At 48.9% G+C, this 14401-nt stretch overlaps 1 protein-coding gene across 1 annotated transcript in view; it reads right to left on the reverse strand.

Annotated features, from left to right (window-relative positions):
• The window catches only part of TDRD9 (tudor domain containing 9), a 118389-nt gene that overhangs the window by 83527 nt on the left and 20461 nt on the right, over nt 1–14401 (reverse strand). Inside the window, exons 3-7 of the mRNA XM_047080087.1 lie at nt 10720–10817; nt 9281–9502; nt 8215–8337; nt 4219–4299; nt 967–1131 (exon numbers count right to left, since the gene is read on the reverse strand). Of these exons, the coding sequence (XP_046936043.1) occupies nt 967–1131; nt 4219–4299; nt 8215–8337; nt 9281–9502; nt 10720–10817 (689 nt within the window). The remainder of the gene's footprint in view (nt 1–966; nt 1132–4218; nt 4300–8214; nt 8338–9280; nt 9503–10719; nt 10818–14401) is intronic.

The raw sequence follows: 14401 nt of genomic DNA on the forward strand, positions 1-14401 counted from the left end.
CCTGGGGGGGATCAGCCGGTTTAGGCCTCCAACTCTTGGTTTCAGCTCAGGTCACACTCTGTAACGGTTCATGGGGTGGAGCCCCACGTTGGGCTCGGTGCCGACAGTGCAGGGCCCGTTTGGGATTCCCTCTCTGCCCCTCCCCCATTCAAAATACATAAAGAAACTTAAAAAAGAAGAAGGCCAGAAATACTGGAGATTAGTGAGATATGGACATGAGAGAACAGAATGTAGCTCTGAAAAGAGAATGAATAAGCTGTGAGTTGGGAAAGGACATGAAAAGCAGAACGAGAAGGCAAGGTGCACCGAGGGCACTGCTGTTTCTGTAAAGGGAGAAACCGCACATTTGTATCTGCTCATATAGACATTCAGAGTTACAGCACGATTCCTAAGAAATTAGTGACAGTGGTTTCCTCTCGTTGGCAGGGGAGCTGAGCAGAGGACAGGAGGGGGAAGGAGAGAGTTTATACCTGCCCATAAACCTCTTTTTGATTTCTGAATCCTGTAAATGTATTACCCACGTGAAAATAATGTCAAATCAACTGCAACTTTTCCTAAGGATGTATTATCCCGGTCCTTCACCGTCAGTACACTCCTCCTTCAATTGAGAGCACGACAATTTGTATTATAAGAAGCAGTTTAATCAAAGTAAAATTTGAAATAAAACTACCTCCCACTCTCAACTGAATCTACAATTTTATAGCTGACCAAAATCTGACATTTTACTTTTCACCAACAAAGTGTAAAACCAATCCAACAACTTTCACAGGAGCGTACAATGTGTTTCGATGCCCACAGTTCACAGCAACAAACTCGGGGCTCTCCCGACCCGTCCTTCTCCAGCCCCAGCCCGCACCATCTCCCAGCTTGGATTTCGTACAGTCTTACAATTGCAGCTGACCAGTGCGGGCTTACTCTGACACAAAGGCACATTCGCTATGAAAGAAACAATGCCTTCCAACATACCCTGCTGTGATGCATGTGCCCCAAATCATCAAGATAATACTCTTCGACTGAATGGGGCTTTCCTTCCACTTCAAAAACATACGCAGGGTTCATCTTGTTCTGGACAGGAACGGCAAAGTAATCTGCAAACTCTTTGCAACTGATGGTGGCCGACATGAGGATTATCTGCAGAAGAGAAACCATTAGAACAAACAAGAGCAACAACAACAACTAAATGTGATGTTGTTAAATTACCAAGCTTGTCTTCTGCTTTAGTAATTTTCAAAACTTCAGTACGATACATTGACTTAATCTTTAACGGAGTACAAATTATTACAGCTGAACGAATGCTCAGAGACAACCAACTTTTACTACTTCTCCTAAATTATTTTATCAAGTGAGAGACTACAGTAAAGCTAACCTATGACCACTTATCTAAAAGGAACCTTTGCATCAGAAAACAAAAGTAAAAACGAGCAAGTTACTAGATGAGGTGTTACAGAAACGCCAGGGAGCAGAACAGCAAAGAGGCAGACGCGGAGCCAGAAAACCCCGGCGCTGAGCCACGAATCTGGAGCAGTCGGTCCCAGGGCCACAGCGGAGAGAAACCAGCCTAGGCCGAAGCAGGACACAGAGGCTCGGGGACCCACCACAAGTGGCCAGTTGTGCCAGGAAGCAAATACGGGATGTCCTCCGTGGGAAACTCTGTGTGAAAGCCAGGAGCAGCACCCACAGCACCCCAGATGTGCAGCGGACAAGGCAGCAGTGCCACGAAGGACACGCGCCATCCGCCAGTCTCTGAGACGCTCACCGGGGGTCAACCCAACTCTCGGCCGGCTGCCGACGACCCAATGCGTTACTGTGTAAACAAAATACGTGTATTTTCCCCTAAGATGTTAGCTCCAAATGGTAGAAAGCATGTTAACCAGAACTCATTTAAGATGAGTTGCTTCAGGTTGGAAGGAAGCCTCTGAGAAGCCATGTGGGTGTAAGAGTGGCCCCCACGGGGCATACTCGGTCCCGGCAGATGCTCTCTAAACTGTCTTCCGAGGGACAGTGAGGCTGATGGCGTGCGGGGCCTCTGTTCGGTTGAGGCGGCATGCGGACATGAGGCCAGACCAGACTGCTCAAGGCCATCGAGACTCCTCACTGCCACCAGCCTCTCCTCCAGACAGACGACTCGGCAGCCTGCTCAAGACACCAGCGTGGGACCGACCTGAGTGTGATCAGCCAACAGTGACAGCGGGGCCAGCAGGTGTGGGGACGGCCCAGAGCCAGGAACCTCTAAGGGTCTGTGCGGCAGAGGAAGGGGAGACCTTCAGGCCCATCTTCCCACGCTCCCGAATCTAAGTCTCTGACAGCAACTCTCTTTTTAAAAAGTACTAAAAAGAGAATTTTTGAGCATTTCAAAAAACTCAGTATAATGCCATCTATAACTTGATTTCTCATTTCTTGGCCCAGAAAATATTCTGCTTCATAGGTTTAACAAATGAAGAAAATACTGAAACCAACCAATGGTTTCCTACCATTTTTATAATGGGAACCAAATTCCTGCCCACCATTTTCAGCAATGTGGTAGACTTTTTTTAAGTAGGCTTCGCACCCAGCGCAGGGTCCAGTGTGGGGGCTTAAATTCACCATCAAGACCTGAGATCAAGACCTGAGCTGAGACTAAGAGTTGGATGCTTAACCGACTGATCCACCCAGGTGCCCCTAAAAACAAAGTCTTAAAAAAAAAATAATAATTCCTAATGACTAAGTAATTTGCATGTTACAGAAATTTATGCTGATATGTTAGACTATGAAGTTTCCAATTTTTCTTCAGTTTCCATCATTTCAATGGTATCATGTGACCTGAGTCAAAGTCAGACACTCAACCGACTGAGCCACCCAGGCGCCCCAAAATGAAGTCTTAAAATGACAACCAAAAGGTCCCAAATTGTTGAACAATCTTTAATGTCACCTTTAAGATTCCAAAAAAGGAACAGAACAGCCAAATTCCTGCATTCGTGCTACAATCGTGTCAAGCAGTGACACAATTACAATTTTCAGATTCCATCTGTCTGGCGCCCACCAGGTGAGCCTTCTGAGGCAGACGGGTCTCATCCTGGGAGCGGAGTCCCGGGAGATGCTTCCCTAAGCAGATGAACAGACGGAAGACTGGCAGACAACTGCTTTCCAACAGCAGCAAAGCCCGTCACAGCCCTTTCCACGAGGCCACACTCCAGCCGCGGCCACCCTTCGGAAGCTGCTCCCCACACACGGGGTGGCCTACATGGGGAACACGTAATTATCACAACCCTCCGCTAGTTCAGTCGAGTTCACGCCCTCCTCCTTTTAGTTCACGTGACGCAAACAGCGATCACCATCCCCACGGACTTTCAGTCAACTCAAAACCTAAGTCTTTAAAACAGCAGCGCACAGAACTGTCCTCAGGGCGCCTGGGTGGCTCAGTTAAGCGTCTGACTTTGACTCAGGTCACGCTCTCACGGTCCGCGGGATTGAGCTCCGCGCCGGGCTGGGCACTGACAGCCTGGAGCCTGCTTGGGATTCTCTCCCTCTCTCTCTATGCTCCTCCCTGACTCATGCTCTCTCTCTCCAAAATAAATATACTTTATAAAAAAATTTTAATTGGGGCGCCTGGGTGGCGCAGTCGGTTAAGCATCCGACTTCAGCCAGGTCACGATCTCGCGGTCCGGGAGTTCGAGCCCCGCGTCGGGCTCTGGGCTGATGGCTCAGAGCCTGGAGCTTGTTTCCGATTCTGTGTCTCCCTCTCTCTCTCTGCCCCTCCCCCGTTCATGCTCTGTCTCTCTCTGTCCCAAAAATAAATAAACGTTGAAAAAAAAAAAATTAAAAAAAAAAAAAAATTTTTAATTAAAAAAAACCTCAATTCCTCTTCTGGTGTCATTTTTAGAACAAAGACTGCAGATGTAGTCACATACCTCCAAACTGTGGTAATTATTCAACCAAAAGCAGTGATCCAACACTCAGTATTTCATTAGAGTCAACAACCATCACATCACTTTCTGCCTGGAGAAAATTTCCGAATTTAATGCAACATAATAATCCCCCAAAAAAAAAAAAAAAGATTCCACACTCCCATCCTGAGGGAATGCCCTGGAGCCAGCTTCCTGGCCACATGTGGAGGAGGACACATGACAACAAATGTCAAGAGTCACTGCTTTCGATGGTTTCTGAAAAAACGAAGAGACACAAATCCAAATCAAAAACCTTAACCCTGAATATTCCTGTTACTCAGGAAATCAAATTTACCTTCACAAAACGCGAATTTGTTCTCAGAAGTTTGCGGACTACCAACAGCAGGAAATCCATTTCTTCAGTCCGTTCGTGTACCTGCAAAATAGAAAAGTGGGGCGCCCCACGTGGCAGCCAGCAACGCACATGACCGCGCCGCGGAGGCGGAAGCGGCTCTGACCGTCGCCGGCAGGCGGGGGGCAGGGCAGCTGGCTCTGCTAAACGCGCTTCCTCTGGACGGACCGGACGGCGCTCCCGGCTAAGAGGAAGCCGGGCCGCCTGGCCCACGAACGAGAGGGCACAGAAGAGGCCCGGGTGGGTCTCTTCCCCCTCGGTGCTTCTCTCTGGGGCCTTCTCTCTGGGGCATCTGGGCAGAGAACTTAGCATCTCTGGGCCCGCGCGTGCAATGCCAGTGGTGCCCCCCGGGGTCACGGAGTCCAGCGGAACCATCCCCACCCGTCCCCGGCACAGACAGCCACCGGACCCACCTCCTCTGCTTTCCCCTGCCAACCACACACTCCCCTCAGTCTCCAGCTGCACCCAGGCTGGCAAGTGAGCACAGGGCGGAGGCTGAGGCCAGCGTGCCCGCTCCGTGAGACGCAGAACCGTGGCGACCGAGGGTGGGCCGGGTTGGCTGTGGCACGGTCAGGTCAGCCACAAACGGGCAAGCAGATGGAGACTAGGAGCCGAGGGCACCAGGGGAGCTGCGGGCGCTCGGGGTCACCCTGGGGAGCTGGCGTGGGAGCTGCAGCCCAGGGAAAGCAGCCCCGTCCCCACCCTCCTCTACCTTCCCCCCCGCCCCCGGCGAGGCAGGCAGGGCCCCCACGGACCCACAGCTCCCTCAACCTCCCCTGCTCTGCCGGCCCCAGGCCAGCCAAAGGCAAACGTTTGGGTCACGTGGGGCTGCTTTTCTACAAGAACTGTCACTCAGCCGGGGTAACTCAATGCACAAGGGGACAGTAAGATTCGATTCTGGGACATTTTGCCGCCAAAGTGGAGAGACTGGCCGCCGAGTCCAAAGGCGGGAGCGCTCTTCCCCTTGGTGTCCAGGCCCAGTCATTATTCCACAGCCACATCTGCCCCTGGTCCCGCTCCTTCCTCACTCCCCACCGAAGGGGAGCCGTGGGGGAGCGGGACAGGGAAAAGAAAAGAAAAACAGCACCTGAAAAGTATTTAACGTTCACATGAATGGCTGGACATCCCAGGGACACCATTATAAATGTAATCCTTATTTCATCCTATCACCAGACTCCGGAACACCTCAGCACAAACATCCTGTCTCCTACTCGAGAAAGAAAAATAAAGGCTCTCATCAGCCAAGAGCCCCCAGGTGACTTCTCCTCAGTGTTCAGTTCCCCGCGGCCACCACATCCTGACTTTCTAGACCCGGCTTCTCCCCAGGTTCTCGGGGCCGTCCGGCCTCCCTCTCCTGCCCCGAGGACCCCACAGTCCTCTCCCTGCCACCGGCCAACACACACCTCAGCAGGGATCTGTCTCCCCGGGGGAGTGGCTGAAGGGAGACACCACCAGTCATGTGTTGATAATCTCCGCCCGATGAGGCCGGTACTGGGAAAATGCTTATTGAAGGAATGGTTACCTGAAGCCACTTTATTCTTTTTCAAGAGCTGACAAGTTAAAAACATTATCATCCCGTTTTCAACAGCCTGGCCGTCTTCAACCTTTGCTCTTAGATTGCCTTTGAAATTCAAATCATCCCTCTATTTAGGAACAATATTGCTTATAAACCTAAAATTTCAAGCATATCCAACCCATTCTTCGCTGAGGCAGGTAATTATCAGCATGCCTACTAGGTGCAGGGGACACAGGTGCAGAACCAGAAGCTGTGGTGGCAGGGTGACAAGACAGCCTCTGCTAGCCATGGCTCCCCTGCGGGACAGGCCCTTGCTCCGGGAAGGAACGAAGTCAGTAACGCGGGAGGACAGGTGTGTCCTCACCACTCAGGGATGTGCGTACAAGCCCAGTCAACGGTCAGAAAGACAGCGGACACACAGAAAATAAATGGGGGCACCGGCAGCAGAGCTCTCGAGTGAACTGCCCAGGGCGAATGCCACAAGGCCGTTTGCTGTCGCCAGCCTGTAGTATTAAGGCTCCGGGAAGTATTACGTACTGGGTAATGGCACCTTTGGATACACTCCCCTGAAATTGCATTTCATCTCTATCTAATCTAAAGACACTCAAAAATAACCATCATGGGGGCGCCTGGGTGGCGCAGTCGGTTAAGCGTCCGACTTCAGCCAGGTCACGATCTCGCGGTCCGTGAGTTCGAGCCCCGCGTCGGGCTCTGGGCTGATGGCTCAGAGCCTGGAGCCTGTTTCCGATTCTGTGTCTCCCTCTCTCTCTGCCCCTCCCCCGTTCATGCTCTATCTCTCTCTGTCCCAAAAATAAATAAACGTTGAAAAAAAAATTAAAAAATAAATAAATAAATAACCATCATAAAGAAAAACCCTGAGCCAGACTGTACGTCACGCTATTTTGCAAAGGACAAGAGATCGTCTTCCTACCTTCCACTCTCCCAAACATCTCCTGGTAATGTAAAACCACGTTTAGGGGCGCCTGGGTGGCGCAGTCGGTTAAGCGTCCGACTTCAGCCAGGTCACGATCTCGCGGTCCGTGAGTTCGAGCCCCGCGTCGGGCTCTGGGCTGATGGCTCAGAGCCTGGAGCCTGTTTCCCATTCTGTGTCTCCCTCTCTCTCTGCCCCTCCCCCGTTCATGCTCTGTCTCTCTCTGTCCCAAAAATAAATAAACGTTGAAAAAAAAAAATTTAAAAAAAAAAATTAAAAAAATAAATAAATAAAAATAAAACCACGTTTAGCTGCGCACATGCTAGCAAATGCACCTGCTCGGCCCCTCCTCCAGTAGGTCTGAGTGCTGTTGACCATCACACGCATTTCAACAGAGTGGAACGCTGACCCTCCACAGCCGCCCGGGCAGTTTCACGTCAGCCTCTGTCTCTAGCCCCATCTCCAACCTTCCACAAATCTAGCTCTTTGCCGATGTTTTTCATGCCTCCAGAAAGGCGTAATTACTGACGGGCTTTAAAAGTCAAGACTGCGGGGTCAGGCATTTCCAAAACTCCTGGGAAAGAAAACTCAACACAACATCCTCCCACCACAAAAAAACTTGTTTAAAATATAAACAAAATCAATCAAATATTCCATCCTGAGAAAAATCCAGAAAGCTAAGACTGGCACAAAGACTCTTTACTAGAGCTTCTTTTTTTTTTTTTTTTAATTTTTTTTTCAACGTTTATTTATTTTTGGGGCAGAGAGAGACAGAGCATGAGCGGGGGAGGGGCAGAGAGGGAGGGAGACACAGAATCCGAAACAGGGTCCAGGCTCTGAGCCATCAGCCCAGAGCCCGACACGGGGCTCGAACTCACAGACTGCGAGATCGTGACCTGGCTGAAGTCGGACGCTTAACCGACTGCGCCACCCAGGCGCCCCTACTAGAGCTTCTTAACAAAGGAGACTATATCAGTATCTCACGTGTACTTTATTTTCTTAAAAAAAAGCACAACTGTCCTCATTTTACTAGATGGAAAATACCTGCATACAATGAAAGTTCTTCTGAGTGTCTGATGTGACTAACACTCTAAACCAGGGCTCGGCAGACTTTTACTGCAAAAGGCAGGTAGTGAGGACGCCCGGCTGCTGCAGCCACGCCTCTCTTTAGCACCAGCAAACAAACAAGCCAAACTGTGTTCCCATAAAACTTTATGTACGAAGGCAGGTGCCAAATTTGGCCTGAGGGCTGGAGTTTGCCAACCCCGCTCTAATCAAGGAACCTGGTCACAGGCCTCAACCTCCACACCTGTGTTTTAGAGCTAAACGCCAACAAAAAAACAAAATCAACATCTAGCAATAGAATAAAGCAGATACAGACCAACGGCACGACACTTTACAAGGAGGGAACGTTTACAATAATTTGCACATTGTTCTCTTACAAAATAAGAACACGAGCGTAAGGGCAGAACTGTGTTCAAGAAGTGCGCACCTCATCGATGAAGATGTGGGTGAACTCCACCAAACTCTTAGTACTGACTATTTTCTGAAGCAGGACTCCCGTTGTCATATAAATTAACTTGGTGTCTTCTGTTGCTATCTTCTCTAACCCTACCTAAAAGCAGAGAAGGAAAAGAAAAAGGAGAAAACTTTCAGGTTTCAATGGTTCACATTTAACTACCAAGAAGGCTATGTCCACACTGGACCTCCATATTGGAGGTAAGTAAGAAAGGGAATAAAAACTAGAGGCTCTAAGTTAAAACTGTCATTCTCAGGCACCTGGGTAGCTCAGCCAGTTCAGCGTCTGACTCTTGATTTTGGCTCCGATCACGATCCACGGTTCGTGAGTTCGAGCCCCACACTGGGCTCTGTCCTGACAGTGCAGAGCCTGTTTGGGAGTTTGTCTCCCTCTCTCTCTCTCTCTCTCTCTCTCTCTCTCAAAATAAACATTAAAGAAAAAAAAAACTTAAAAAAAAAAACCATCATTCTCAAGATGATTTTTTTCCTTCTCTTTTTCAGGGGGTGGGGGGAATGTGGCTTATCTAGTCATACTGCCTGTACCATTTTTATGTTAAGACCGTGGTGTATGAAGACATCTACGTACAAAGATAAAATCACAAAAACCGTGAGTCTCAGAATTCTGGCTCCTTTCGTATTCAACCAAGAAAGAAATGGAAGTTCTAATCAAAAAATTCAGTTTCTCTGCTTTTTAAACATTATTATTATTATTTTTTTTTTTTTTTAGAGAGAATGCATGGGAGCAGGGGAGAGGGGCAGAGGGGGAGAGAGAGAGAAAGCGGAGCAGAGGGAGAAAGATAGAGAGCAGAGCCCGACCCGGGCTCAATCCCACAACCCCAGGATCACGACCAGAGTCAAAATCAAGAGTCAGCTGCTCAACTGACTGAGCCACCCCGGTGCCCCAAGTTTCACTGTTTTTTACATTACACCACAGGTCTGCCCTGTAAGCAACTGGTTTCATTTCAATTTCCAGCAGAAACCGTCGACTTCTACAGAATAACACACTCACGAGGAAAGAGGTGGCTTGCTCCCGGCCTCACCTGATAGCCCACCAGACCACCGAGCGTCCAGGCGCGCTCTTTGCTGATCCACCTGGCGATGCTGGTGGCCCCTATCTTCCGGGGCTGGGTGACCACAATGTTGCAGTAGGCAGAGCGCTGAACGTAATGGTCCAGGATATACTGTGGCAGCTGAGTGCTTTTGCCACTACCCGTGGCACCGTGTATGATCACCACAGAATTACTTTCTATCAGAGAAATAACCTACAATTTAAGAAAAATTCTTTTGAGATTGCCACAAAGGTAACGATGACATACAGTATTATCTACGAACCGAAAACTTTACCTGGGGAGGATGTTCAGGACTTATTTTCCTTTCATCTTTAAAAGTTAGATTATTACGTAACCATCTAACCGTCACAAAAGAGCACGAAGCTGCAAATGGTTGTCACCCTGAAAACCACTGTGACTGCCGTGAACAGGAACAGCTCACGGCTCTGGAGAGCCAGGCCAAGGCAGCCACGGGGCCCCAGGGCTCAGTGTCTTTATGCAGAGATGAAAACACCAATTTCTAGAGCTCTCGCTAAGTTTAAATGTCTAGCATTTTTAAATCTTGTAACGAACCTTACATAATTCTTCTGAGAAACACAAAAGCATTGCTGCCATCACCTCAAGTGGTTTTAACATTTCATTTGAAATTCCGCAGATGCATTTTCAAATAATTAACTTCTACCGTTCCACTCCCAGACCGTACACAGCGTTTTTAAAACTCCAGTCCAATTCCTGCCCGCCACTCCCTGACTCCACCCTAAATTTATCTGAACTCTTCTCTCTCTAGCAATTGCTACGGTCAGGGAACACCATCTAATTTGAGTAGCGGCCCCCAAAATTAGAGTAGGTCTACTCTACAGAAGTTGCATGACTCACTAAAACAAAACAAAACTTATATCTGGAACATTTGTGGTTTCGTTTTACCTGTAACTCATCCTCTACTAGTACATTAAATAAAGGTTTCAGTACGCTTATTTCTAACATGGCTTAATAACAGGTGGCTAATTAAAAGCGTGATCATCTTGCTGCTATATGCGGCCCAGCATTGTCGATAACAAGATGTATCGGTGATTGATCAAATCAGTTAACAGGCCAGCGGAATGCTGGAGAGAACGGTGGCCAGGGGGCATTATCACTGTATAGAAACACTTGGCAGTGAGTTTTTTTCAAGCAGCAGCTCTCCTGGGGACAGGTGTTTACCGACAGCTATCTCAGGGGGAAGGCTGAACACATTAAAGCACAGCCCAAAGAAAGACCATCAGCATGGTCATCGCACGGCCGAGGCTCAGGACCCTCCGGCCGCCCCACAGTCCGGCACACGCCACGGATGCTTGCCTGGCACCTCGTCACTTTCCAGCTGTAGACCAAAATGTTGGGCCTCAGATATTTATTTAAACAGCAAAATTACATCATGACAAAAATAATTTTACCTCGTCCTTACATCGATTTATAGGCAAATCAGGATATTTGTAAGTTGTCTCTGGGACGCATGCCACATTGCTTAATTTAGCCAAAGATGGCCTTGGACCTGTATTCAAAAAACAAAACAGAACAAAACAAAAAATACTATTACGTGTCTGGGAAAAAAAAAACAGTAAACAACCCGAAGTTATGTCTAATCTATAAACCCAGCACGCACGTGTCCACAAATGCAGAAGTACATTCTGCAGGCTAACACCGCAAGCAGCGTAACTAGAAGATTCCCTCCGTACCCGCGATGAATCATTTATACGAGCTGGGCACACTCTTACACCTCCATCACAGCCATCATCGCGGTAGGCCTAGCACCACCTCCTAAGACAAAAGACCTACAAAGCACACGGTGAAAAAGTAACGTGAAAAGTAGTCAAAGGGAACCTCGTGTGGAATGGCATCAGGAGGCGCGCGTGCGCGGGGGAGCCCTCACGCCCACCACTCCCTGCCCACCACAGACCCACAGGAAGAGACGCACCTTGCTCAAGGATACGGTCTTACTCTCCCAGCAGGAAGAAGGAAGATTTCCTCTTCCCCCCGGCAACAGCCCAGCCAATGAGAGTCTGTCCCAGCTCAGCCACCGAGAAACCTCTACACTTCCAATTCCCAGTTTACTGCAATGGACTTTTTGTTTACAACAGCCCCGCTCTTCCCCTCCCCCTGCCCTCCCAAAAGAGTCTCCTGTCCTTTGTTCTCAGGACTTGCTTTTGGTTTTTTGGCAGCTTGCTTGTCCCGGATTAAAATGATCTGTTCTTCCCAGAGAAATCCATCTCTTTGCTGGTAAAATAACTGGCAGTTTTATTTTTAAGCTTAACAGTACTAAAATGGTTAAAGAACAGACGTGATTTGAAATTTCAGTAGAATGCACCGATTCATTAAGGGGTAGCTCCTTACTGCTGAAATACACTGGTAGCAGACGAGTGCCGCTCAGGAGCTCCAGGTGCCCTGAAAGGGCGGCCTGACTGCCCACGCAGAGGCCGACTGCGGCACTGACCACTAGCACCCCCTGTAAACACCCTGTCCGGCCTCGGGTCATGACCTGACGAACTGACAGGCATCAAAATTCACAGGACGCAAGCTTTCATCGGGAAATAAACTTCTACTTCCAAAACAAACTTTTAAGGCTCCCGCCGCTTCAAATTTAGAGCTGTTCCCCTTCTTCGGCATCTCTCCCCCGATGCCCGTCTCCCCTTTTCCTCCCAGCCCTTCCTTTCTCTGCCCCAACATCTCCTCATCCTGTGTTCTGCCACCGTCCTTTCTCACCTGATTCACGTGTTCGCAGTGTCATAACTAATCTAATAATAAATTAAAAAAATATATAGCTATTCTCCTACATTTGAATCAAAGTGTGTAGCACTTGTTCTGAATTCACAAAACAGAGCAGTCAGACCTGTTACAATCTTTCGGGCAAAGGTCGCTTCTTTGTAGACAGCAACGCTCTTCCTAGGGCGCCAGGGGCCATGGCCGAAGGAGGACTCCCCAAGCCCTGCCCTCAACAGCTCCAATCTTCCCGTCAGTGCACAGATGGCCACCGGACTCTCAAAAACACGCACTGTCCTTCTGCTGTCCTGTCTTGCTTTCCTCCCATCACTCCTCTCAGCTTTTACATTTTTTTTCTATGTTTACTTTTGAGAGAGACAGAGAGAGAGCGAGCAAGCATGCACACCAGCGGGGGAGAGGAGAGAGAAGGGGGTGGGGGACAGAGGATCCAAAGAGGGCTCCACACTGACAGCGGAAAGCCTGATGCAGGGCTCAAACCCACGAACCCTGAGATCACGACCTGAGACAAAGTCAGACGCTCAGCCGACTGAGCCACCCAGGTGCCCTATCTCCTCTCAGCTTTTGAAGAACTCCATCACCAATGCCACCCTGCCTTCCCAGGTGGTACACCTACTCTTGGTCTCACCCCTTCCAGAAGCTCTCTTGACTAAGGAGTCCTTAGAAGTAATTAACCACACTACCTGCCAAACACTGAGTTGGAGCAAAATTTAATGTCTGGAAAGGTCCTAATTTAAAAATGGCTCCAACAGTTCATTAAGTTATCTGGAATTCTGAATGGTGGCTGGGTATCCAGGCCAGCCCACAAATTAAGAACATAATGTTTACATAAATAGGCAAAAACAAACACTTTCCCACGCGTGATGCCAGTAGGTTTATCAATCAGCAACAGGCCTTTTTTCACGTACTACAGGAGAGGGATGAGAGTCCACTCGGCAGCAGGGGCTCCACTGTAAGACAAGACGGAAGAACAAGCAGTGGGAACAGAGGAAGAAGTGGGGAGTGAGAAGCGCGGGGGGACTCAGAAACACAGAAAGGCAGCAGCCGTGTCGTTTGCCAAGCGACTTTAAGACGTGGTTCGCCGTGCTGCTGACCGAGCCATTACTTGGACACCACTGATGTGACTTACGTTCCTTGGTTACGTGCATTTTGAAGGTTGTTACTTAAAGACAGAAGCTGTACAAGAAGAGAATTCTGAAAGTCTTTACCGTCCAAACCCTACGCCTTCCTCCACGGAACACAAACACGGCTGGACGTTTCTAGGTCACTGGCTGAAGCACACCCAGCACAAATCAAGTCCTGCCTCCACGTCCACCGCCACAGGGGACAGGAAACCAAACAGGGAGATGTTCGTGGCCACAAGGCTCTCTCATCTGTACATCAGCAACAAAGGGAGGTGACCAGGCAAAGCATCATGATTAAGTTCTAAGAAAACAAAATGGATAATTCAGGGCATATCAGCAAACTACATATGACAAAGTATGATCCAAAAGTGCCGTGAGAAATACCTCAACCTCACAATTCGCTATTTTTATTTCCTGTTATCTTTTTACCCTGAGTTATTAACATTAAAATGTTTTTACGTGAACTGGAAAAAAACTAGAAACCGCTAGTTTCTCTTCACTAAGCCACATCACTCCAACCTATGGCTTCCACAGTCACATCTCCTCCTACTGATTGCGACCCTCCTGCCCCCTCTTGTAAGAACCCTGTAATCACACAGGGCCCGCCGGGACAGTCTCCCCCTCGCCATTTGACTGTGACCTAATCACAGTTGCAAGGATTCTTTCTCCTGTGAGCTAACACAGTCACAGGTTCTGGGGCTTAGGATCGGACCTCTTCGGGGGCCTATTCTACAGCCTACAACTGTCTGTGCCCAGGCCTGCCCACCCCCACTCTCGATTCTCTGACAACAACGCCCATTTCAAGTCTGGGGCACCAGGGTTTCGTCCGCCACAGACCCCCGGCGCACGTCCCCTCCTCCCTGATCCCCGTGCTGCCCGGTAACGTCTATCATCCGTCAGCTCTAAGCTCAACTGTTAACTTTCCCGATACCCCAGCTCAAGTCAGAAACCCTGGTCTCAGGCCCCCATACAGCTGTCTTTCAGAGCACTCACCTCCACAAGCATGAATCTGCGTAACTACATGATTAAATGATAATCTCTGCGAGGGGAGGGACCGGGTCTTACTACTTACCATATTCCCAGGCCTCACACAGTCCCTGGCACACACCTTGATAAACACTGGTTGTTGAATGAATCCTTGGAATACAGCCAAAGCTATAATTTATGTAACTGCCTGGTGAAAAGTTCCAAAGGCATTAAGATGCCAGGGACAGAGAAAGCAAACAGTTCCAAATCT

This window comes from Lynx rufus, unplaced genomic scaffold (genome assembly GCF_022079265.1).
Source record: "Lynx rufus isolate CCGP_SWC_20201006 ecotype Redwood Valley unplaced genomic scaffold, mLynRuf1.p SCAF_17, whole genome shotgun sequence".
Lineage (NCBI taxonomy): Eukaryota > Metazoa > Chordata > Mammalia > Carnivora > Felidae > Lynx > Lynx rufus.